The sequence below is a fragment of the Calliphora vicina genome, chromosome 5, assembly GCF_958450345.1.
Source record: "Calliphora vicina chromosome 5, idCalVici1.1, whole genome shotgun sequence".
Taxonomy (NCBI): Eukaryota; Metazoa; Arthropoda; class Insecta; order Diptera; family Calliphoridae; genus Calliphora; species Calliphora vicina.
The window spans coordinates 71,630,478-71,654,885 of NC_088784.1; the positions used below are offsets into that span (position 1 = coordinate 71,630,478).

Here is a 24,408-nt window from a genome sequence, read left to right on the forward strand (position 1 = left end):
ATTTCAGAAATTTCCACTTGTATTTCAGAAGTTTTAATTTATACTTAAAAAGGTTCTAATTGTATTTCAGAAATTTCCAATTGTTTTTCAGAATTTTCCAAATGTATTTCAGAAATTTCGATTTATATTTCAGAAAATTCTAAGAGCAATATCAATGGAAATTTCTGAAATACAAATAGAAAATTCTGAAATCCAAATAGGAATTTCTGAAATACAATTGGAAAATTCTGAAATACAATTGGAAACTTTTTAAGAATAAATTACAACTTCTGAAATACAAATGGAAATTTCTGAAATACAATTGGAAATTTCTGAAATACAATTAGAAAATGCTGAAATATAAATGGAAACTTCTGAAATATAATTGGAATATTCAGAAATATAATTAGAACATTCTGAAATATAATTGGAAACTTCTATACTTCAATTGGAAATTTCTGAAATTCAATTGGAAATTTTTGAAATGCAATTAGAAACTTCTGAAATACAATTGGAAATGGTGTAGTTTATCCATAAAATTCATATGAATAATCCAACAAACACAAATTGACATATAGTGGGTCCATTGAAATCAGCACTTGATTTAAATCGGTGAAAATTATTGAGTGTGATACTATCCACCCTGTTTAAATATTAATAGAGGTACAGGGTTTCAAAATAGACCACATCATAAGCTAAAATGGATTTAAGATTATTTCGTAGGAAAAACTTGCTTCATTTTGGTTCATAACTTTCACATAAAATAAGGTTATGAAACTTTGCAGGAACATAGAAAATTGTTTAGAGATATCTAGTTTTTTTTTTTATCTCAAGAAATGACTTTTGACTATTGAAATAAATAATATGTATTCATAACCTATATAAAACGAAGTCAATATTAAAGTTGTAGATTGTATAGTTTTAAAGTTATAAACACTTTTAGACATTTTTAAGCTTTTCCAAATTTTCAAGAAGCCATAGTTTTTAAATTGGATTGAGAAAAGGTGATATCGCATCTCGCTGCTGTTCGCTATCGGATGGATGCTTTCATAAGAATTTTTGGAAACTTGAAAGAATTTTAAATGTTGAAACATGTCCTTTAAATAAAAAATTAAATTAATAGTAGTGCAACTATAATTCACGGTTTTAAACTGAATTAAGAACCGCATTCTGAAATAAAGCTACTGAAACTTGATATACTTTTAGTTTAGTTTCCTTGAAACTAAAAATCGAACAAATACATATTTATAGTTCAAAATGTCAGTTAACAATTGGCCAAGCTTTAAAGCTTTGAAACAAGCCTTTAAATGACTTAAAGAAATGTGAAATAATTTAATTTCTAAAAATAATGTTGGCCTATTTCGGGCCTATTTTTAAACTTATTTTTGGCACTAAATTAAATCTACACAATTTTGGAAATAAGTCCATATTTTATGAGATTTATAATTAATGAATAAGTTGTACAATTTTGTAATGTTTCTCTTTATAGAGCTAGTTCCTATTTGGGATAGATCTTGAAAATACAATTTGATACCTTATGTTTGCAGGTTCAACGCCCAGTACTTTACATATAAAATTTAATCGGAAAAAGGATAGAAAAACGTTCACAAAAATTACATTCAGAATGTTGTTTAAAAAACAAGAGCCATTTTAACGAAAATAAACAAAATAAAATTTTCTAAAAAAGCTAAATTTTAAAAAATTAAATTAATTTATATAAAAAAGAAATATACAACAAAAGCAATATGCTCTTAATAATCAGGTTATTAGAAAAATAAATTTTTCTCTTTTTTTAGGGTTAAATAGGGGAGAAAGAAATGACTTTATATTTAAAAGCTTTGTCTCACTCTCTATCTCTCTCTCTCTCTCTTTTGTATACTTAGAAAAGGAATCAGTTATAAAAATATAAATATGCTCTTTAGATTTAGAACTGCAATGAAATGTTAGAGAGAGAAATCAATTTTCTTTTTTTTAGATCCAGAGACCTTACTTCAGCTACAAGCCATTTCCTTGCTCCCTAATCATAGCAGGAGAAAATTTTTATAAAATTTGATCTATAGCTATTTTTGTTTAATTTAAATTTTTTAATTATTACAATAGAGTATAGTTAACAAAACCGTAACGCTTATTTCTGCTCACACCGAAAAACGCTTTCACTTCACTTCCGATTTTTCTTTTTCTGCCTCTCCCACCTGTTCAATGTAACGGTAGTGGTGTGCGATCTGGAGTCTTCGATGTTAATAAAACTTTCGGTACATGTTTGTCAATGAAATTTCTTTGGATTTCATTATAATTATGTTGTGCCTTTTTGTGCTTACGCTGTGCCCTTTGGGCGGCCATGGGCTTGCGCAGAAAACTCAAGTCACCATAGTAGGGATTGTCCTGCAGTAGATGTAGTGTAGTATTGAAATCCCTCTTCCACATACCATACGGACACATGGTAGATGAACGCCAATCCGGCAAGGTTACCCCCAAACGCTGGCATTCGCGTGCATAGGCGGCAAAACTATCGCAATGGCACATGCCTTCCGGACACTCACATACGTCCATTTTACACGAATCAATATAGTTGTTGGGATTTAAGCGATCATTGCAATTGCCAAAGACTTCGGCAATGCGCAGGGGACGACACAAGGCATTGGTTTTTCTTTGTTTACACATGGGCTGAACAGCTATATTTTCCTTTTTGCGTGAACAGGCCTTGGGGCCGCCTACTTTCCAGGAATTGGCAAAACGCCATACCTCTGTGTGATTGACACCATCTCGACTGGTAAGATCATCACGGGCCAAGCCATTGTAATTGCCACACAAGCCACACAGTCGGCGTTTGTAAGAAGAGGGAGCCATGATTTGCAAATAATTGTTGCCATCCCATTCTATGCTCAAACCCAATTCGGTTTTCAGTATTATACTCTCCTTTAAACGTTCTATGCTGGTAATGGCCCCCTGGCTATAGGGCAACACCACTCGGCTACCATTCACCTTGACTCGCATCTTTTGGCCCAAATTCACTCTTATGCCACGCATTTTCAATGTCACCGTTTTAGTCCATGACGAGGTATTCGTACCCCGACCATCATTAGTCAGTCGTATCGAAAAGCTATGATCACGACAATCCGAAGCCAGCAAATATTTACACGAACCCTGGAAACTGTAGAATTTACCATCAAATGTTTTAAAATGAGGATCTCCAAACACGGTACACGTCCCAGCCGTCTCTATACACTTGGGACAACATTCACCCGGCAACACTTTCAGCTCCTCGTTCGAGCGACACTTAATGGCCGCACAACGCATTTCCGAACACCGTATATTACCCGCTGTACAACGACACGAACGACAAGGACCCAAATTCCAGGTTTCATTATTTTGATAACTCACACCATTCGATATGCATTCACTGCGCACCTCCGATGTTATACAGCGTGGACAACAACCGTCGAGCTCTTGATATTCGGGTGAACATTCAAGTATGGGACAGGTTTTACGCTCACAGATGCTGGTGCCATTCGTGCAAGTGCAGTTTGTGCAGCGATCGGGCATGAATTGGATTTTGTCATTGAAGATTTTATGATTGAAAATGCATTTTCCTGGAAAGATAGAAAATGAGAAAATTATTTAGAATGTGAGTAAAAACATGTTGGGCTAATTTTTCAGAATTCATATTAGAAATCGGATAATGTTAACCCGTTTCGCATTAGCTTTGAAGTTTGGAAACGAATTTATACGGAAACTTATGATTTGTTTTCAGTTTTTGCAAACAATTTGTTTTAAAATTTTAGAGTTTCCCTAACAGATTAACCCTTTTATACTTTTGGAACAAAAATTATCCAAAAACAAGTAAGAGAGCTACAGTGAGCCTCAAAAGTGAGTATACACCAAAAGTTATTTGACTTTTTTTTAGATAATGAAAATTCTAAAATCTATCCATCGATTAAAATTTTAAAGTTTCGGTTTTGATGGAGATTGGGTTTGAATAATACGGTTGTGAAAAAAAAGATTCAAGTCGGACTATAATGATTTTCATGATCTTTAAAAAAATCAAAAAATTCGCTGGTGTTTATTCACTTTTGAGGCTGTATGTATATTCGGCTGTGCCGAATCTTATATACCCTTCACCAAATTATATTTCAAAATAAAAATTTTAAATATTTTTAGGTAAATAAATTTTTTTTTTTCAAAGTTGTTTTTTTAATTTTTTCGAATTGTTTTTTTAAATTTAAAAAAAAAATATTTTTTTTAATATTTAGCGAAAAAAAACTTTTGGTAAAAAAAATTCGGGTTAAAATTTTTCCGATTTTGACCCATTGTAGGACCAACTTAGTATGGTCTTATGATCTTCAAAGGTCTTTGAAATATCTATCATTAGATAATAAGGATTTATTATCTATATTAATGACTTAGTAATCGAGATATAGGTAAAAAATCGAGGTTGTCCTGGTTTTTTCTTTATATCATTTGTGGACCGATTTTCTCGATTTTAAATAGCAACCGAGCCAGAAGAATTCCGGAGATTTTGATGCTTCGGAAAGTTGATTTCAACAGACAGACGGGCATGGCTTAATTGACTCCGCTATAGATAGGTAGGATCCAGAATATATATACTTTATAGGGTCGCAATTGAAAAATGTAGAAATTATAGACGGAATAACAAACTTATATATACACGCAGAGAAAAAATATAATTGGGCATGGTTACTGTAACCATTTATATAGTGTTACAAGTTTTTTAACTATATTATAGTCACAGTAACCATTTACATGATTGTGGTAACCATAATATGGTTAACTTACGATTCACATGATTGTCTCAACCATATATATGGTTACAGTAAACATATAAATGTTTGTGGCAACCATATTTATGATGAATAATTTTATCATAATATGTTGTTCTCAGATTATGATAAGCCTTAAGCCGAGAGCACCATAATATGATAAGTCCTTCATCACATAAATGGTTGTCACAAACATATATATGTTTACTGTAACCATATATATGGTTGAGACAATCATGTGAATCGTAAGTTAACCATATTATGGTTACCACAATCATGTAAATGGTTACTGTGACTATAATATAGTTAAAAAACTTGTAACAATATTGAAATGGTTACAGTAACCATGCCCAACTATATTTTTTCTCTGCGTGTACCCTTCTCACGAAGGTGAAGGGTATAATAATTTAAAGTGTTTAACTGTACCAAATATTATATACCCACCACCAATATAATACTGTTACCGATTTGATTGTGATGACCGAATTTATTGCTAATCATTTAGTATAAATTACCATATTTGTCTGTTTTGCTCAAAAATTTTACATGGGATGACAAAAATTAGGTCAACATTCAGATTGGTATTGGAATGCCGGGTGTCTCTTAACGAAATGGCGAGGCATTCTACTTTGTAGCTATCCTGGATGACGGGTCACTCTGTACCTGAAATAATTGTAGCGCATGAAGTGGCAAAAGCAGGCCCGCAAGACGACGAGATCTATCAATTGTTTGGTGTTTCGTTTTCATGCTGTAAATCATTTATATAGCGCGAACTCTTTGAGTCTGGTCAATGCCCTGCTTTATCGGACAATTGGAAGTCTTTTCCTGCATAGTCTAGGGATATATCGAGTGTGGATATTTGGAAGATACATACGTGCATCAGGTTGCTTCGATATGTGAAGGACCTGTTTCGAGGACCTCAATATGATTCTTTAGGGTATCACAAAGGGACCAAATCAAGGGCCCAAGTGGTGAAAGTGTTAATTTTTCAATATATAATTCCTTTCTATTAAGTAATAATATTCTGAATTTCTTTTACTAAAATTAAAGAACTAAGTATAAAATAATGTCATATTGGGATTTTGTCGAAATCCTTAAAGTTAAAATCATAGGAAGAATTATGAGAGCTATTGGCCTAATTCTTATTGTCTTCTTTATTCTCTTACATATCCTTAATAAAATTTTAAAAAGTACTTCTACAATTGTTGAAATTTGTTTAATAAAATATTAATACTATAAATTGTTCTATTTTTCGTCACAGATGAGAAGGTCTAAACGTTACCCTAGTCAAATAGAAATTCACATCAGAGCTTTTATGAATTTCAAAAAAGTGAAAATGGTATCGCATATAAACATATTTCCAAGATGAATATAATGTTTTCTATTATAAATTTTCCTTTATTATACCCTTCACCATCATGAGAATGGTATATATAAGTTTGTCATTCCGTTTGTAATTTCTACATTTTTCATTTCCGACCCTATAAAGTATATATATTCTGGATCCTTATAGATAGCGGAGTCGATTAAGCCATGTCTGTCTGTCCGTCCGTCTGTCTGTTGAAATCAATTTTTTGAAGACCCCAGATATCTTCGGGATCCAAATATTCAATAATTCTGTCAGACATGCTTTCGAGAAGTTTGCTATTTAAAATCAGCAAAATCGGTCCATAAATAACTGAGATATGAGCAAAAAACCGAGACAACCTCGATTTTTGACCTATTTTTGATCTATATCTGGATTACTAAGTCATTAATATAGACAATATGGATATCTAATGATAGATATTTCAAAGTCCATTGCAACGATGTAGATAAAGCTATAGTAAGTTGGACCTACAATGGGTCAAAATCGGGAAAAATATTTTTTAACCCGAATTTTTTTTCATCAAAACATTGTTTTTGTCATACAATTTTTTTACAAAAAAAAAAATTTTTAACAAAATAAAATTTCCAAAAAACTTTTTTAAAAAAAAAACAATTTCAAAAAAAAAATTTTGAAAAACAATTAAATTTTGTTTACCTAAAAATATTTAAAAAAATTATTTTGAAGTATAATTTGGTGAAGGGTATATAAGAGTCGGCACAGCTGAATATAGCTCACTTATTTGTTTTTTTTAATAATTTGAAAACTTTCAAATCAATTTTTGACTTTTATATCTTTTTAGAAAGATAATGCATATACTGTTTCGAAATTGTATTTTAATTCATATATAATAACGGCTGGTTTCAAGTTACATCATGTTTCTCAACATTTTCATTTCTGGATACTTATAATTGTGGACATTATTAACATACTTGAGGAACATACACATTTGAACATTGAATAGCTGCTTTGAGTTGACCACTACTGGAAGGAAGATGGTGCTGTGTATAAATAGTGGCAGTGGTTGCAATCGTTATTAGTTAGAAATAACATCAACTCTTTTACCAGTATATACTTGTGTTTTTAAAGTGTGTAATAAGTATGTACATTAAAAGAAAGTGACTATTAAAATTGTTGAATAAATAATGAGTTGTTACAATTTTAAACTACTAAACTGCTATTATTTGCAATCAAAAGAATAAGGTTTATTTAAAGGAAATAAACCACCGTTTTTAAAAGGTAAACACGTAACAATATCCTTAATAAAACCCTGAAGATAAATTATTAATTTTTTAGAAATTGCAGATTTGAAAATAAAAGTTTTTACGTTTATATCTTTTTAGAAAAACTGAAAACTAATTTTTTAGCTTAAACTGAAAACAAATTAATTGGTTTCCTTTTTAAATTCAAAAACTTTTAAAATAATGTTTGTTTATCTACTATATTTCTCACCTGGTAGTGGCATAAATTCCCTTTGTTCGGTACAACGTGGACAGCATTCGTTGGGATGTAGTTTCTGTTTTGAAATGGGACATTGTAGAACAGGACATGTTTTTTTGGCGCACTTTAATTGATTACCCGTACATTGACACACCAAACAACGATCATCGATTGAGGCGACAACCTCTTGGCCTTCCAAAACTATTTGTCCATTGATCTTGCAACCTTTTTGTAAACAGATAAAAAGAGAGAAAATAAATAAACATAAGAAAACTTAAATAAACTTTTAATGCAGCTGAAACGAATTTTATAAACCCTTCGCTATAGTTGTTTATCAGATTAGAACAAGATTTAAATGAATTCAAAATGTTTAATATTCCTACATTGACAGGAACGACCAAAGGTATTAAACAAAAAATTGAGGCTATCGGTGTAAATTTTCGTGAAAACGTCATGGATCAGAGATCGCTTGCCATTAGAAAACAAATATTTATGATTTTGTTATAAGCATTTTTACCACAGATCTTTAAGAATTCAGTTGTTCCTGACATGGAATGAGCAATCATTATTTTTGATTAGTTTTGGAAAAGATAGTTCACATGATGACACGTACCTACTTCATGTTGGTAAACATAATGACAAACTTAAGTGTCTTAATCATTTTTGAAGCAGGGTATTCAGGTAAACAAAGGAAACCGTAAATAAGTCAGCAACATTATGTCTGCTGTTGTGTTTTTTTTTATTTTTTGGTTTGTTGCTGCTGCTGTGTTAAGTTAATTATGAGACTCTTAAAAAAGGGATAATAAGACAGCAGCAACAACAAAAAAAGTCATGTTTTCAATCATGTTGCATTCAATGGTGAAATCACGATTTCATTGTTCTTAAGTTTCTTTTGTTCTTGTTGGCCGTGCCACAGAACAGGCCTTATTCCAGAGACCACACAAAAAATATTTCATTTTTTTATTTATTTTTTTGTATTAATTTCTTTAATTGTTATTGTTGTGTTGTTTCGTGTTTATTTAAGCTTGAATGAAAATGAATATGAGAATCAAGACATTCGTACGAGTACATGACATATTAGAGAACAGTAGTGGCAGTTGTATGTAGCTGTTACTGTTGTTTGGTTTTGTTTGAACAAAACCACAACAAGTTGCTACATGTTCGAACATGATTTTAATAAAGTTAGACAATAAACAACAACTGCCTTAGTTTAGGGGACAAAAATGACGACAAGATCACTTCGTACTGATCAACAGCAAGAATATTTGTGGCTACAAGGTTATGGCATGTTGGCACATTATGTGTGACATTAAATTTTATGATTGTGATTTTATTTTCAACATATTAATTTTGAGGTTTAGAAAGATAATTCTCTACAGATTACATACATATGTGAAAAGTAAAAAAAATCCAATTTTCTCAAAACATCAGATCCTCTGCTTGAAAATCTTTATATAAGTACATATTTGCATGGACATTACGGTGGGTCTTTATTTGCACTTCTTGGATTTTCTCTGCTCCAAAGATCAAACATTATTCTCTGTCATCTAAAAACCATAAGCTGAAAATTTTTTCATAATCGGATAACGTTTATTAGTTACGAATTTTGGGTCAAATTTGCAAAATATTTTCAAAAAAATTTCAATAATGTTTAGCTTTTATTTTGAAATATTTGTACAATATAAAATTATTCAAAGTATTGGTTATTGTTAGCTATGAACTTTTGCCTTCTTTCTGGCAACATATGGATACCGAGTGTAAAGAACTGCTCATCTTTTGAGGCCAAGAACGACTCAAGCCAATATCTCTGTTCCAAAGTGAAGCGTATCCCAGAGAGAGCGTACTGCATCGATCGAAACAAATAGTACATTTTGCATGTGATGATCTGACCAGATTTCAGTAGCTCATAACATCGAGCCCTTAGCGCCAAATTATCTTAAGCGACATTTTCAAAATTTTTTTTTATTGCAAAAATTAAAATTTTATGAATCTAAATTGATAATAACTTCAAAATTATAGGGGGTAAGATTTTATCGTAAGTCAATATATTTGACAGAAAACGAATTTTATCGTAAGCGACACACAGTGGTATCGAACAAAAAGAGGGAAATAAATCTGTAACTTCTAAATGGTTAGATTGGTTTGAATGAAATTTCACATGCGCAAAGAAAAAGTCGAGATTAAGTTTTGAACCTTGATCTCACGGGCCCACTGGGGGAGCGACCAAAGGTCCTCAAAGTAGGACACCTCGGGCATGTTATATTTTTAAAACGATTCAATTTATTCGTTTGTGTTCCGATTTCAAAAAAATTACACACGTATAATCTTCTATAAAAAACCTTGTCCTAGCTGTCAAATATTCGCATTTGAAAATTAAATTTTCAAAATGTTTACCCACCACACTCCAGTTTTTTGATAACAGCGGATCCAAATATTTTCCGATATTCCCCAATTTTCATTTGTTGGAGTAACAAAACATTTATGTGTCAAATAGAAAAAGAATTGTTTAAAAATAATGATTAAGTCCAAAGTTATATGCATTCGAATTTAAAAAATTTTAAAAAGACGATTTTTCGCTTATTTTCTGGGGAAAAAGTACTTTTTTCTTTTTAAGTTATCTCAAAAAATTTCTAAGAGGATGTATAAGGAATATATACTTTCTGAATGCTAAGTTTTCATAAAATATATTAAATGAAAAAAAATTAAAAAATTTTTGTTATCGAGGGGACCAGGTCCATTCAAAAAACACCTATTTTTATGTAAAATTAAATTTTAGGGCAAAAATTCTAAAATCGCATATTCGATATCAAAATACAGTAACCAATTTTAGGTGGCCTAATATCTTTCTAATTATTTTGTAAAGGCTTCCGATAACCTCTACCCTAGTATGGATATTATAGCCAAAAAACTAAAAATTCCCATTTTTGGATTTTTTTCAACACTTTTTTGTGTATTGCGGGATTGCTGATAAAAAATTTCAAAATTCGTTTTTATTTTTCCATTTTAAATAGAAAAATCTACATATTTGTGAAATTTCATTAAAAACTATTCATAAATAAAAATTTAATTTCAATTCGAAAAATTTGTATTTGTCAATTTTTAATTGTCAAAAGTTATAAATATTTTTGAAAAATAAGCAAATAGCTTGAACGAAATTAGATTATATCGCATCATAACATTTTTAATTCTATGTATAAATTTCAAAATAATCAAAAAAAACCTTCTCCTGTAAAATTTGAGTTTTGTCGCTTACGATAATTTGGCGCTAAGGGCTCGATATACCCTTTTAGCATCCACCAAATACATGGCATTACCATAGCTCCATGGATATTTGGTCTAGGTGTCGGTTCGGTTGGTTGGACGGGCTTCGCGTACGATCTGTTACATCCGACTTAACGTAACGGATGCACTTTTCGTCGAAAGTAATGATTTGGTGAAACAATTATTTCCTTTCATAGCATTCAATCATCATTTCGGACATGCAAAATCTTCTTTCAAGGTCTCGAAGGTACCGAAGCATTTATTTCGTCGAATTGTACTCATTAGCTAGTATAGTCAATAAGTTGTAGTTAGCTGACGAGTGCTGAAGAATTTATCCCCTCGGATTTCCGAATAAATAGGCGTTAGCCGATCGAGAGCCGAAGCGTTTATCTCGTCGAATCCTATATTAGAAGCTTCGTCTGTTAAGAAACATATTCCAAAGATCCAAGATTTCAAAGAAAGCAGACCTTTGAAGAACCTGGACAGACTAAGTATACCCCCGATGGAAAAAAACTGCATCACAAGTTTTACAACAATCTTCATGGAATAATGCCTAAAATTCTTGGTCTTCAAACTTTGTTGGCTGGCCTGGGCGGTCTTTGTCTTCCATATCAAAATCACCACTTCAGGATCGCAGAAACCATATCTCGCAACATTGAAACCGATGTAACACATTCACCATAATAGAATTAATTCCCTATTAAATTATTTTATTTTACTTTAATTCAAATCTATTACAAAAATATTAAACAAAAACAAACCTTAATGATGAACAAAATATTTTAATTCAATTTGAATCAACATTGAATCATTCAAAGGTTGAACAAATTCTGATATGAATTAATTCATCGATAAATGAATTCTGTTTGAATAAAATACTTTTAAATGAAGCTAAATAATTAGATGTTGGGAATAAACTTATGGAATGAATTAAGATTTAAGTGAATTAAGCTCAAATTGAATTAATTAATTCGAAACTCTGTGATATATTTATGAAATTTTATAATTTGTTTGGTATCAATATATCGGAATATTTTATAGAAACATCTATGAATAAATGAATTACAAAAGCTATTTTCAATTAGATTTTTTTTGAAAATATTATTACCTTGACCCAAAACTGGAAATTTCAAATAAAATATTCAACCTCTAAACTTTATTCGATTTTATTTATTTTTGTAAATAACTCAATATCAAGGGTTTTTCAACAGTAATTTAGATCTGTTATACACAAAATTTTGTATGGAAAATTGTGTTATTCACGAATTGTGTTATATACAATTTTGCTATAGAAAATTTTGTTATAGAAAAAAATTCTATAAAAAAAATCTTTTATGCAAACAAATGTTCTACACAATTTTCGATAAGAAAAAAGAGTTAAAAGGAAATTCATATAAATTACACCATTTTGAATTGCAACAATTATTCATTTGTCTAGAAATGATCCTCAAACTGTCTGTGATTTAATTTACTATTCTGTAACCTTTCAAATAATTTGAATTCATATAAAATTTAGTAAATAAATATTTACCTTGACATGTTGGACAACATTCTCCCGGTTTTGGTTTTGTCAATTGACTGTCATCACACTGTGTATAGCATTTCATTATTGTTTCTGTAACAACACTGCCAACGCATTTGTATGATTTACACGGGTCTTCAGGGTCCGTCCATTCTGAGCCACTGCCATAGGGGACTCCACGAAAAATGCAACCTAAAATTACATAAAAGCATAATTAACAAGTAAGAGTACTATATTCGGCCGTGCCGAATCTTAAATACCCTCCACCTAAATATGATGGTATGACAACTGAAATAATATAACAATTGTTAGTAAAACTAGTTTACGCAGATCTAATTCAGCAATTTATAATTGAAATTCCTATTAGAACATATTAAATTTAACAATTTATATACTTAATAATAAGTTAATACGTTAGGATCAACATTTTTCCTTTTTAACCTCAAGGGAAGATTCTTCACTGAAGAAACAGATTATAAACAAGTAAGAGTACTATATTCGGCCGTGCCTAATTCAGCAATTTATAACGGAAATTCCTATTAGAACGTATGAAATTTAACAATTTATATACTTAATAATTAGTTAATACGTTTGGATCAACATTTTTCCCTTTTAACCTCAAGTGAAGGAACAGAGTATAAAAAAGGGTATACAAATATATTTAGACAAATTTCAAAATATTTGGTTGTGGGACTTATGTGGGAACTATAACCTATTATGATTCGATTGTCATAAAATATTTTTACGTGATTTTTATGTATTTATATGAGAGCTGTGGCCAATTATCTGTGTACTATTTTGGTTTAATATATGGATGCTATGGCCTATTATGGTCCTAAGTATTTAAGGGCTATTTTTGTAGAATTTCAAGAGTGGACCTTTTATGGTAGCTATGGCGAATTATGGACCAATATTTTAAAAATCTTGTAGTACGATTCTTGGATACAAATTACTGATCGGTGTAAAATTTTGGTTCAGTATAGATTTGTTTTTGATATTTGTGCATGTTAATGTGTTTTCCTGAAGTGGTTCTTATATGGAGGTTATGACCAATTATGGGCCTATCATCATAAAATTTGGAACATCGATTTTTGTATATATTGAATAAATTTGTTTTGAACCTGATAACTATATTTGTAAGAAATTTATGAGGATTTTAGTGATTGGACATTATATAGTGGACCTTATATAGGAGCTATGGTTAAATATGGACCGATATTCACAAAATCCAGAAGTATGACTACTGGATACAAATTACTGATCTGTGCGTAATTTCATTTTGATATCGATATGTTTTTAATACTTTTTAAGTTTAATATCTTTTTTCGGAAATGGGCCTTATAGGGGAGCTATGACCAATTATCGGCCAATCTGCATAAAATTTGGTACAGTGATATCTATATATATGAGTATAATTTTTGTCGAATTTTAGCATGATAAATGTATTTATAAGAGATTTATGAGTACTTAACTGATTTTTGGAAGTGGACCTTATATGGGAGCTATGGTCAAATATGGACCGATATTCACAAAATCCAGTAGTATGATTTCTAAATATAAACTATGGATGTGTGTGAAATTTTGTTTTGATATTGATATTTTTTAGATATTTATGTAGGTTATTGTGTTTTTTGGAAGTGGTCCTTATATGGGAGCTATAACCAATTATCGGCCGATTTTCATAGAATTAGGTACAGCAATTTTGGTATATATGGGGATTATTCATGTCGAATTTCAACTTGATAGCGATATTTATAAGACATTTATGCTTATTTAAGAGATTTTCGGAAGTGTACTTTATATGGGGGCTATGGTCAAATATGGGCCGATCCACGAAAAATTTTGTAATATAATTTCTTTTACCACGAAACTTATTTTCGCTGAATTTCATGTGGATATTCCTATTCTGTAGGCATTTATAGACCATATAACCATATTTCGGGAAGAAATTTGTATGGGGGCTAGGAGAAATCTTGGACCGATTCATATAATTTTAACCAGAGTTACTCCTTTTATCATAAAAGTAACGAGTGCAAAATTTTATGATATTAGCTGCAATATATTTACAAAAAATGTCCAAAAATATATGAAAATTATCAATTTTTTTTTTAGGTTGTCCCACATTTTCATTCATAACTTTGGTTCCACTGTACCGATTTCGCTGATTTTCAATACCAAACTGCTTAGGAGAACAATAAACATTCTTTTTGCAAGTTTAACCATTTTGTTTGTCTATTTTGGACGTGAGCGTGTTTTACACAGACAGACAGACAGACAGACGGACAGACAGACGGACATGGCTCAATCGACTTAAAATTTCATAAGGATCAATAATATATATACTTTGTTGGGTCTCAGATGAATATTTCTCAATGTTACACACGGAATGACAAACTTATATATACCCTCATTCACCACTTATGGTGGTGGAGGGTATAAAAAGAGGGAAACAAATCTGTAACTTCTAAACCCTTAGTCCGATTTTAATGAAATTTCACATGCGCAAAGGGGAAGTGTTGTCGAGTTTAAGTCTGGACCTCAACATTTTTCCCTTTTAACCTCAAGTGAAGAAACAGAGTATAAAAAAGGGTATACAAATATATTTAGACAAATTTCAAAATATTTGGTTGTGGGACTTATGTGTTAGCTATGACCTATTATCGTTCGATTGTTATAAAATATTTTAACGTGATTTTTATGTATTTATATGAGAGCTGGTGCCAATTATGGGCCAATATTCACAAAATTCAGTATTATGATTTTTGAATACAAATTACTGATCTGTATACTATTTTTATTTAATATATGGATGCTATGACCTATTATGGTCCTAAGTATTTTAGGGCTATTTTTGTAGAATTTCATATAAACAACGCTATTAACAAGAATGGATCTTATGTGGGAGCTATGCCGAATTATGCACCAATATTTAAAAAATCTTGTAGTACGATTCTTGGATACAAATTACTCATCGGTGTAAAATTTTGGTTGAGTGTAGATTTTTATGGATATTTGTGCAGGGTAATGTGTTTTCCTGAAGTAGTTCTTATATGGAGGTTATGACCATTTATGGGCCTATCATCATAAAATTTGGTACATCGATTTGTGTATATATTGAATAAATTTGTTTAGATTTTCAACCTGTTAACTATATTTGTAAGAAATTTATGAGGATTTTAGTGATTTTCGGGAGTGGACCTTATATGGGAGCTATGGTTAAATATGGACTGATATTCACAAAATCCAGAAGTATGATTACTGTATACAAATTACTGATCTGTGCGTAATTTCATTGTGATATCGATATGTTTTTAATATCTTTTTTCGGAAATGGGCCTTATAGGGGAGCTATGACCAATTATCGGCCAATCTGCATAAAATTTGGTACAGTGATATCTATATATGTGAGTATAATTTTTGTCGAATTTTAGCATGATAAATGTATTTATAAAAGTTTTATGAGTACTTAACTGATTTTTGGAAGTGGACCTTATATGGGAGCTACGGTCAAATATGGACCGATATTCACAAAATCCAGTAGTATGATTTCTAAATATAAACTATGGATGCGTGTGAAATTTTGTTTTGATATTGATATTTTTTAGATATTTATGTAGGTTATTGTGTTTTTTGGAAGTGGTCCTTATATGGGAGCTATAACCAATTATCGGCCGATTTTCATAGAATTAGGTACAGCAATTTTGGTATATATGGGGATTATTCATGTCGAATTTCAACTTGATAGCGATATTTATAAGACATTTATGCCTATTTAAGAGATTTTCGGAAGTGTACTTTATATGGGGGCTATGGTCAAATATGGGCCGATCCACGAAAAATTTTGTAATATAATTTCTTTTACCACGAAACTTATTTTCGCTGAATTTCATGTGGATATTCCTATTTTGTAGGCATTTATAGACCATAGAACCATATTTCGGGAAGAAATTTGTATGGGGGCTAGGAGAAATCATGGACCGATTCTTATAATTTTCACCAGAGTTACTCCTTTTATCATAAAAGTAACGAGTGCAAAATTTTATGATATTAGCTGCAATATATTTACAAAAAATGTCCAAAAATATGTGAAAATTATCAATTTTTTTTTGAGGTTGTCCCACATTTTCATTCATAACTTTGGTTCCACTGTACCGATTTCGCTGATTTTCAATACCAAACTGCTTAGGAGAACAATAAACATTCTTTTTGCAAGTTTAACCATTTTGTTTGTCTATTTTGGACGTGAGCGTGTTTTACACAGACAGACAGACAGACAGACAGACGGACAGACAGACGGACATGGCTCAATCGACTTAAAATTTCATAAGGATCAATAATATATATACTTTGTTGGGTCTCAGATGAATATTTCTCAATGTTACACACGGAATGACAAACTTATATATACCCTCATTCACCACTTATGGTGGTGGAGGGTATAATAAGTAACAAATAAATGAGTAAAGAAGTTATAAAGATTTAAAAATAAGGACAAATATTTTTTTTTTAATTTTGTATGAAAAACTCGCATAAAATAATTTAAAAACAATTTTAAAATTTTTCTATGAAAAGTTTTCAGTTTTCAAATGATTTTTTAGTGTTTTCCATACAAAAATTTTAAAATTGTTTTACGGTCGTGTTTTTAAACAGGCCTTAAGTGAATTTCATACAAATAAGAAATCCAAATCAGGCTCTATATAACAGATTAAGCCAAAGAATTTGTATGAAAATTATTTTCAAATAATTTCCAATCTATTTTTGTTCGAATCAATTTTCTTTTGATATAGTGAAACATTCGATAAGCTTATTTTCTTTAACATATAAAATTGTTATTTAAACTCATGCTTACCTTTGCATTTATTGCAGCATGTATCGGAGGTTTTCTTTTCCAACAAATAACAATCATCAATGGGCGGACAGCTTTCCTGGTGGCACTTAACGAAACCATTCTGAAATATATAATGAAAAAGAAAACGATATTAAACAGCGTAATCATTTTTATTATTGTAAAATTACTAAAGCTAATTTTATTTGCAATAAATTTAAACATTATTATTTACTCTAAAACAGATGCTAAATTTGCCACCAAAACTACATACATACAGATAATGAATGTTCTAATATGTTTGAATATTGCATATTTTAGCCATGTTACGAGTATGTTTAACCAACTCCATTCAAACTACTTAATTTTTTAAGCCCAGCGGCTTTTAATTCATATAAACTTTATTTAAGCATATTCACATGATAATCAAACCCAGCTTATAAATTCAAAACTCCAGCTCTAAAACTTTAACTCTAACTTCAATTTGAATTAGCATAGAAAATTTATTTCTTCATGGCTCTTAATGTTTGTTTTTCTTGAGGTTTTAATATAAAAATTATTAGTTATTTTTTTGTTTTTTTTTATTTAAATGATTTGTTTTCGTTTTAAATTTCAGTAACTACTAAAAACTACTGAAATCTTTAAGCGCAAATAAATAAAAGACCCATAAATTTTGTGGAAAAATACGTTACAGAAATATTTTGCAATAATATTTTGGCTTCAGAAAAGATTTGAACAAAAAAGAAACAAATATAATGTATGTACAATAAACTGCTAAACTTAATGGTTTGTTGCAAATATTCAAAAATTAATACAGTGTTAGGCAAAAGTAGGCTGACAGTTTTAGTTGAGTAACATTTTTGTAAATAATTCAATAATGCAAACGGAGTGCTTCAAATTAAAGAAGTAAAACAAAACTTCCCTCATATGACGCTTTGTTGGCACAAAATTCGACATTTTCGAAGCAAAAAAAACTTAGTTTTTATAACCTTCACCTTCGTGAGAAGGGTATATATAAGTTTCATTCCGTCATTCCGCTTGTAATTTCCACAATATAATTTTCCGACCCTATCGAGTATATATATTCTGGATCCTTAATAAGGATTCCTTATAGATAGCGGAGTCGATTAAGCCATGTCCGTCTGTCCGTCTGTTTGTTGAAATCAATTTTCTGAAGACCCCAGATATCTTCGGGATCCAAATCTTCAATAATTCTATCAGATATGCTTTCGAGAAGTTTCCTATCTAAAATCAGCAAAATCGGTCCACAAATGGCTGAGATATGAGTAAAAACCCAGGACAACCTCTATTTTGTACCTATTTTTGACCTATATCTGGATTACTAAGACATTAATATAGACAATATGGATATCTAATGATAGATACATATTTCAAAGACCTTTGCAACGACATATGTAAGATCATAGTAAGTTGGACCTACAATAGGTCAAAATAGGAAAAAAAATTTTTTAACCCGAATTTTTTTTTCACAAAAAAAAAAAAGAAATTGAAAAAACAAAAAAAAAAATATTTTTCTTTTAAATTTAAAAAATTAATAAAAAAAACAACTTTGGGAAAAAAATAAATTTTGTTTTCCTAAAATTATTTAAAATTTTTATTTGGAAGTATAATTTGGGTGATTCGGCACAGCCGAATATAGCTCTCTTACTTATTTACACTATAATGTTCAATAATACACCGCAACACGAAAAAATATAACCATATACGGACACCACTACGTGATAATAGACAAAAAAAAAAGACCCGTGTCTCCCAGTTTTGCCCAAAGCCATGCACTTTTGGGACCCCAAAGATTTGGGTCTCGTTGTCATTTTTGCAAAAAAATGATTATTTTCTCAGGCTAATATCTTGCAAACAGTTCGGAATTTAGATTTACTCTCTGAGGCAAAGTTGTAGCCCTTGTCATTGTGAACATTTAAAATCAAAACAACTTCATCTTCAAGATCAAAATCGCAAAAAACTTTTAGGTAGGTCAATATAAGTTAGTAAGAAAAAACTGAAGGAATTAAGTGTTTTGGGCCATAAACTATTATAAACTAAACTTTTAGGCAACTTAAAAAATTAATTTAGAATTTTTTAAAGTTTTTTTTTCGATTTCGATTTTGATCTTGAAGATGAAGTTTTTTTGATTTTATATGTTTACAATGTTTGTTCTTTATGACAAGGGCTACAACTTTGCCTCAGAGAATAAATCAAAATTCCGAACTGTTTGCAAGATATGAGCCTGAGAAAATTATCACTTTTTTGCAAAAATTACACCGAGGCCCCAAATCTTTGGGGGCTCATAAAAACAGATAAATACATTTTTATTCACATTTCTTGGCAAATGGATGAAATTTCATTTTATTTTCTCTTTTTGTCAAGCCGCTGGCCATACTATTGTGATCTCATATTTCTGCTCTTCACTGTAAAACTCAAAAATTTAAATATCTCTAGCAGCAATTACAGCAGCTGTACTGACGCACTTCATTTAATATAACTCTGTAATTTTTTTGTTGTCTATAGTTTCTATTTTCATTTAATTTTTGGTTTTTCCTAACTAGGAAAATCCATTATAGCCGACAGTTGATAAAAATTATGTTCAAGTTGGTTAAAAACACATCTATAGAGTCTTAGATTATAAAATTGTATGCAGACTACTGCATATAATAAATATATTTTTTTCCATATGAGTAACGAGTCTTAGGAGCAGAACAATTTTAAGCCTGATTTAATAAGATTTATGCAAATTACAAATTATTTTGGTGGAGAGAGCAAAAAAAAATTATATTGGAATAAATAATTATTTAGAAATAATGAAATTTAAGACAAAATTTTATAGATTAGTGAACGAGGCTGAATGAATGTGAATGAATAAATATAAAATTTAAGGGAATTTAAGATAAATAATATTATAACCTTTATACTGCAAGGTAGAAAGAGGCCCGGAATAAGTATGTAAGTAATATTATTGCGAGTATGACATAAAAATGCGTTATGCAGATGGGTACATATCTGTCACTTATTCCCACTTAGTTATTGAACTTCATAGTGTAAAAAATAAAGTTTTTTTGCTTCGAAAATGTCGAATTTTGTGCGGGAAGTTTTGCTTTACTTCTCTAATTTGCGAGATATGGTTTGTGCGGTTGAGAAGTGATGATTTTGACATCGCAGATAAAGGTTGCCCAGGCCAGTCAAAAAATGTTAGAAGACCAAGAATTGGAGGCATTACTACATGAAGATTGTTGCAAAACTCAACGAGAGTTTTGCAAAGTCATTGGGAGCTACTAAAACAGCAATTTCAAAATGTTTGCGAGAAGCAGGGTTTATCCAAAAGCAGGGAAATTGTGTACCATATGAATTGAAGCCGAGAGACCTTGAAAGACGAAATGATGCTTGAATGCTATAAAAGAAAATAATGTTTGCATCCAATCATTACTTGCGATGAAAAATGGATCCAGTACGATAACCCAAAGCATAAAAGATCGTATGTGAAGCCCGACCAATCAGCCGAATCGACACCAAAGCCAAATATCCATCGAGCTATGGTTATTCTCTATATTTGGTAGGAGCAAAATAGTCCTATATATTATGAGCTGCTGAAATCTAACCAAACCATCACAGGGAACCTGTACCGAATGCAATGATTCGTTTGAAGCGGGCATTTGCCGAAAAACGACCAGATATGAAACCGTGATATTCCATTACGACAGCCCTCGACCACATGTTGCACAGTGGGGCAGAATCGAAATTTTTTGGAAATAAATCTGGCATTTCTAAACGGCTGGTCCGATCGGATACAATTTGAGTTGGGTGTAGCCAAGGAGTATTCGAGTTTAAGTTATTAAAATGGGCCCTACAAATAATCCAGGGGCGGCGCTATGGGGGCTCAAAGTAAAATTTTTAAAGACGTGTAATTTTTGTTTCCCATCCGATTTCAAAGAATTTTATATTTTTGGAAAGCGCTCGGCTAGATCTTGAAAAAACATGCTTGCGTGTGCTATTTATCTCTTATAATTTCCTAGTTATAGGCATTTCAAAATTGGAATTTTAAAATTTTGCCATTGTGCAATATTTTTGAATGACGGAGTTTTAAAGTGCCGTTTAGAAATGCCAGATTTATTTCCAAAAAAAATTCGATTCTGCCCCACTGTGTGTTGCTATATCTGTTAAAAAGCCTTTAGAAAGAAGTGGTTGGGAAGTTTTGCCTCACCCGTTTTATAGTCCAGAAAGTGTTCCGTCCGACTACTATATGTTTTGAATGATGCAGAACGCTCTCTCTGGGATACGTTCCCTTTGGAACAGAGTATCCAATATTGGCTTGATTCGTTCTTGGCCTCAAAAGATGAGCACTTATTTTGGCTAGGAATCCATAAGTGTTTGATTTTGAAAACATTTATTTTGATAGATATCCCACTTGCATCTCACTAAGCGACCAAAAAGGTCTTAAATGAAAAGAACTAAGCTTTCTTTTGAGCAAAACAAAAATTAAAAAAAATCCATTTTGAAAAGAAAGTCAAAAAAGTATTAGATTTTGGAAAAAAAAGTAAAATTTTTTTTATTTTTTTAAATATTTTTTTCGAAAGATTGAAGAAATAGCTATCTAAACTACTTGGGAGACATTTTGCTAAGAACAATAGGTAATAAGTTACATGGATGAGGAAAAACATCTGTTTGGCCAAAATGTAAAATTTTGACCCTCTCTAACTCAGAGAGTCTTGACCGATCTTGTTGAAAAATTGTGTCTGACTATCCAATAGGACTAATCTTGGTGCAAATTTCATCCGGATCGGAAGACATCGATTTCAAAAGTTGGTTCACTTGACATAAAATCCCCCATATATTACAGCTAATTAAAAAAATTTGCTAAAACTTTCCCCCTTTAAATCAGAAAAAAACGTTAATTTTTTTGCCCTCAATTTTATAGCACTGTGGAAATGTGCTATAAAGTTGGACGGCTCTACACAGCGCATGTCGCATTGAACATTCTGCACGAGCAATTTGAGGGCTTGGTCATCTCATGTCATTTTTTATTTGCGACCCCACAAAGTATATATATTCTTGATCGTTATAGATAGCAAAGTCGATAAGCCATGTCCGTTTGTATGTTGAAATCAACTTTCCGTAGCCCCCAAATAACTTACAAACATGATTGATACATCATACATTCTTCAGTCTCGGTCGAGAAATCGAGAAAATCGGACTACAAGTGGCTAAGATATAAGGAAAAAAACCGGGACAACCTCGATTTTTGGCCTATTTTTATTTATATCTGGATTAATAAGTCATTAATATAGACAGTATACCCAATGATATATATATGTATAAAATCGGGAAAAATTTTAACCCGAATTTTTTTTTTTTCAAAAATTTTTTTTTGTCATAAATCCTTTTTCCAGCTTTTTTTAAAAAAATAAAAAAACATTTTGGAAAAAAAAATATATTTTTTTTAAAAAAATTCTGAAAAAAATTAAAAAAAAAAAATTATTTTGTTTAAATAAAGTTATTTTTAAGTATAATTTGGTGAAGGCTATATAAGATTCGGCACAGCCGAATGTAGATCTCTTACTTGTTTTTGTTTAATGTTGAAAAAAAATTTTAAAAAAACAATTTTGAAGAGACATTTTTTTTGATTATCTAAAAATATTTAAAATTATTATTTTAAAGTATAATTTGGTGAAGTGTATATAAGATTCTGCACTGCCGAATATAGCTTTTACACTTATTATTAACTGATTATATATGTAGTTAATAGTATTTTTCTTTCAAATTAGTGTAATTTCCCAAAAAAAACAATTTGGTATTATTTATTTATATTAAGATCAATTAAAATTAACATTTTGGCAAGGTAAAGGCAAAATTTTTATAAAGCAACTTTCACATTATAATATAATGATCTTAATTTGTGTCATTTTCTCTGAGACAGTTAATCATTTTTATTTATAAATTTTTTTATAAGTTCTAGCAGTACCACTTTTCATAATTTTTTTATTTGGCCTTCTCATTATTGTGATTTGACACCTTTAAATAATTTTCCATATAATAATTCAAGATCATTTAAATGAAAAAAAAATAACGTTTATCACTCCAAAATACTTGTAATTTATTACTGCTGATTTATGAAAATTATAACAATTAACAATTTTTGTTTTATCAAATTTATTTATTATTTTTTTTTTTTGGTATAAAGCTGATCACATGTTGAGTTTTTTCTCCATATTTCAATACTAAATTATACAAGGTGATCTACATTACAACGACAATTTAACAAAAAAAAAAAACTGTAACAAACTGAAAAAAAACTTTAAATTTAGAACAAAAAAACCTCAACCAACGACAGCTAAATATTTGAACAAATCTTTTTTTTTAAGTATTTTTTTCTCATTTTGTATCTTTTTAGCTGTTTCCAATCATAATAATAATTGTATGTTAAATTATGCATATTTATGCTTTTAAAATAATAATGTTAAATATTTATTTGAGTTTTTTTTTTGTCGTCTGTTGTTTTTGGCTTTTCAACTGCTAAACTCATAATTAATAGATTTTATATGAAAATGATTAAAATAAAGTATGGTATATGAAGAAATATCATTAAATGGTGTTTAAAATGGCTTTAGAAGCACCCTACCTAAGAATAGATATTAAACTAACATTTCATCATCTAAAGGTCAAGTTTTTTAAATATTTCAGATTTATTCAAAATACAGCAACATTTTATTCTGGATTTTGATGAAACTTCATAGAATTATTTAACTAGGGTTAGAAATTATGTTGAAAGTTAGTAGTTAGGTCAAAGGAAGTTTATATTTTTATGGATTTGGGACCAAAATGGCCCCAAATGTAAAATTTCTCAAAACTTGTAAAATTATTTTTAACATTGTAGGGTATTTAAACAATTCCTTATTTTCAAAATTCTCTTTACCACAAATAATTGTGTGTTACTTTTATAAATTGTTTCTTGTAATAAAACAAAATATAGTAAAAAACCAAACAAAAAAAAACTACATAAATAAAATAAAGTATGAATGTATCTCAATATTTGTTAGCACTCGAAGTTGATCGATTACAGCAACAAGTCAAAATTATAGCAACAAATAACCTACAACAACGAAAACAAAAAAAACAAAAAAAAAACTTTGCTAAAAAATATGGTTTGTGCCAAAAGACATTGATTTGTAATACAACTGCATTTCAGACACTTTGTAGCAAAATCTAAGTTGATCTAAACTTGAGATTT

General features: G+C 30.3%; 1 protein-coding gene across 1 annotated transcript in view; it reads right to left on the bottom strand.

Moving 5' to 3' along the window:
* Positions 1-504: 504 nt before the first annotated feature.
* The window catches only part of cv-2 (crossveinless 2), a 199,290-nt gene continuing 175,386 nt past the window's right edge, over positions 505-24,408 (bottom strand). The window contains exons 6-9 of the mRNA XM_065511881.1: positions 17,196-17,295; positions 12,356-12,538; positions 7,576-7,788; positions 505-3,569 (exon numbers count right to left, since the gene is read on the bottom strand). Coding sequence (XP_065367953.1) covers positions 2,176-3,569; positions 7,576-7,788; positions 12,356-12,538; positions 17,196-17,295 — 1,890 coding nt within the window. The 3' untranslated portion in view covers positions 505-2,175. The remainder of the gene's footprint in view (positions 3,570-7,575; positions 7,789-12,355; positions 12,539-17,195; positions 17,296-24,408) is intronic.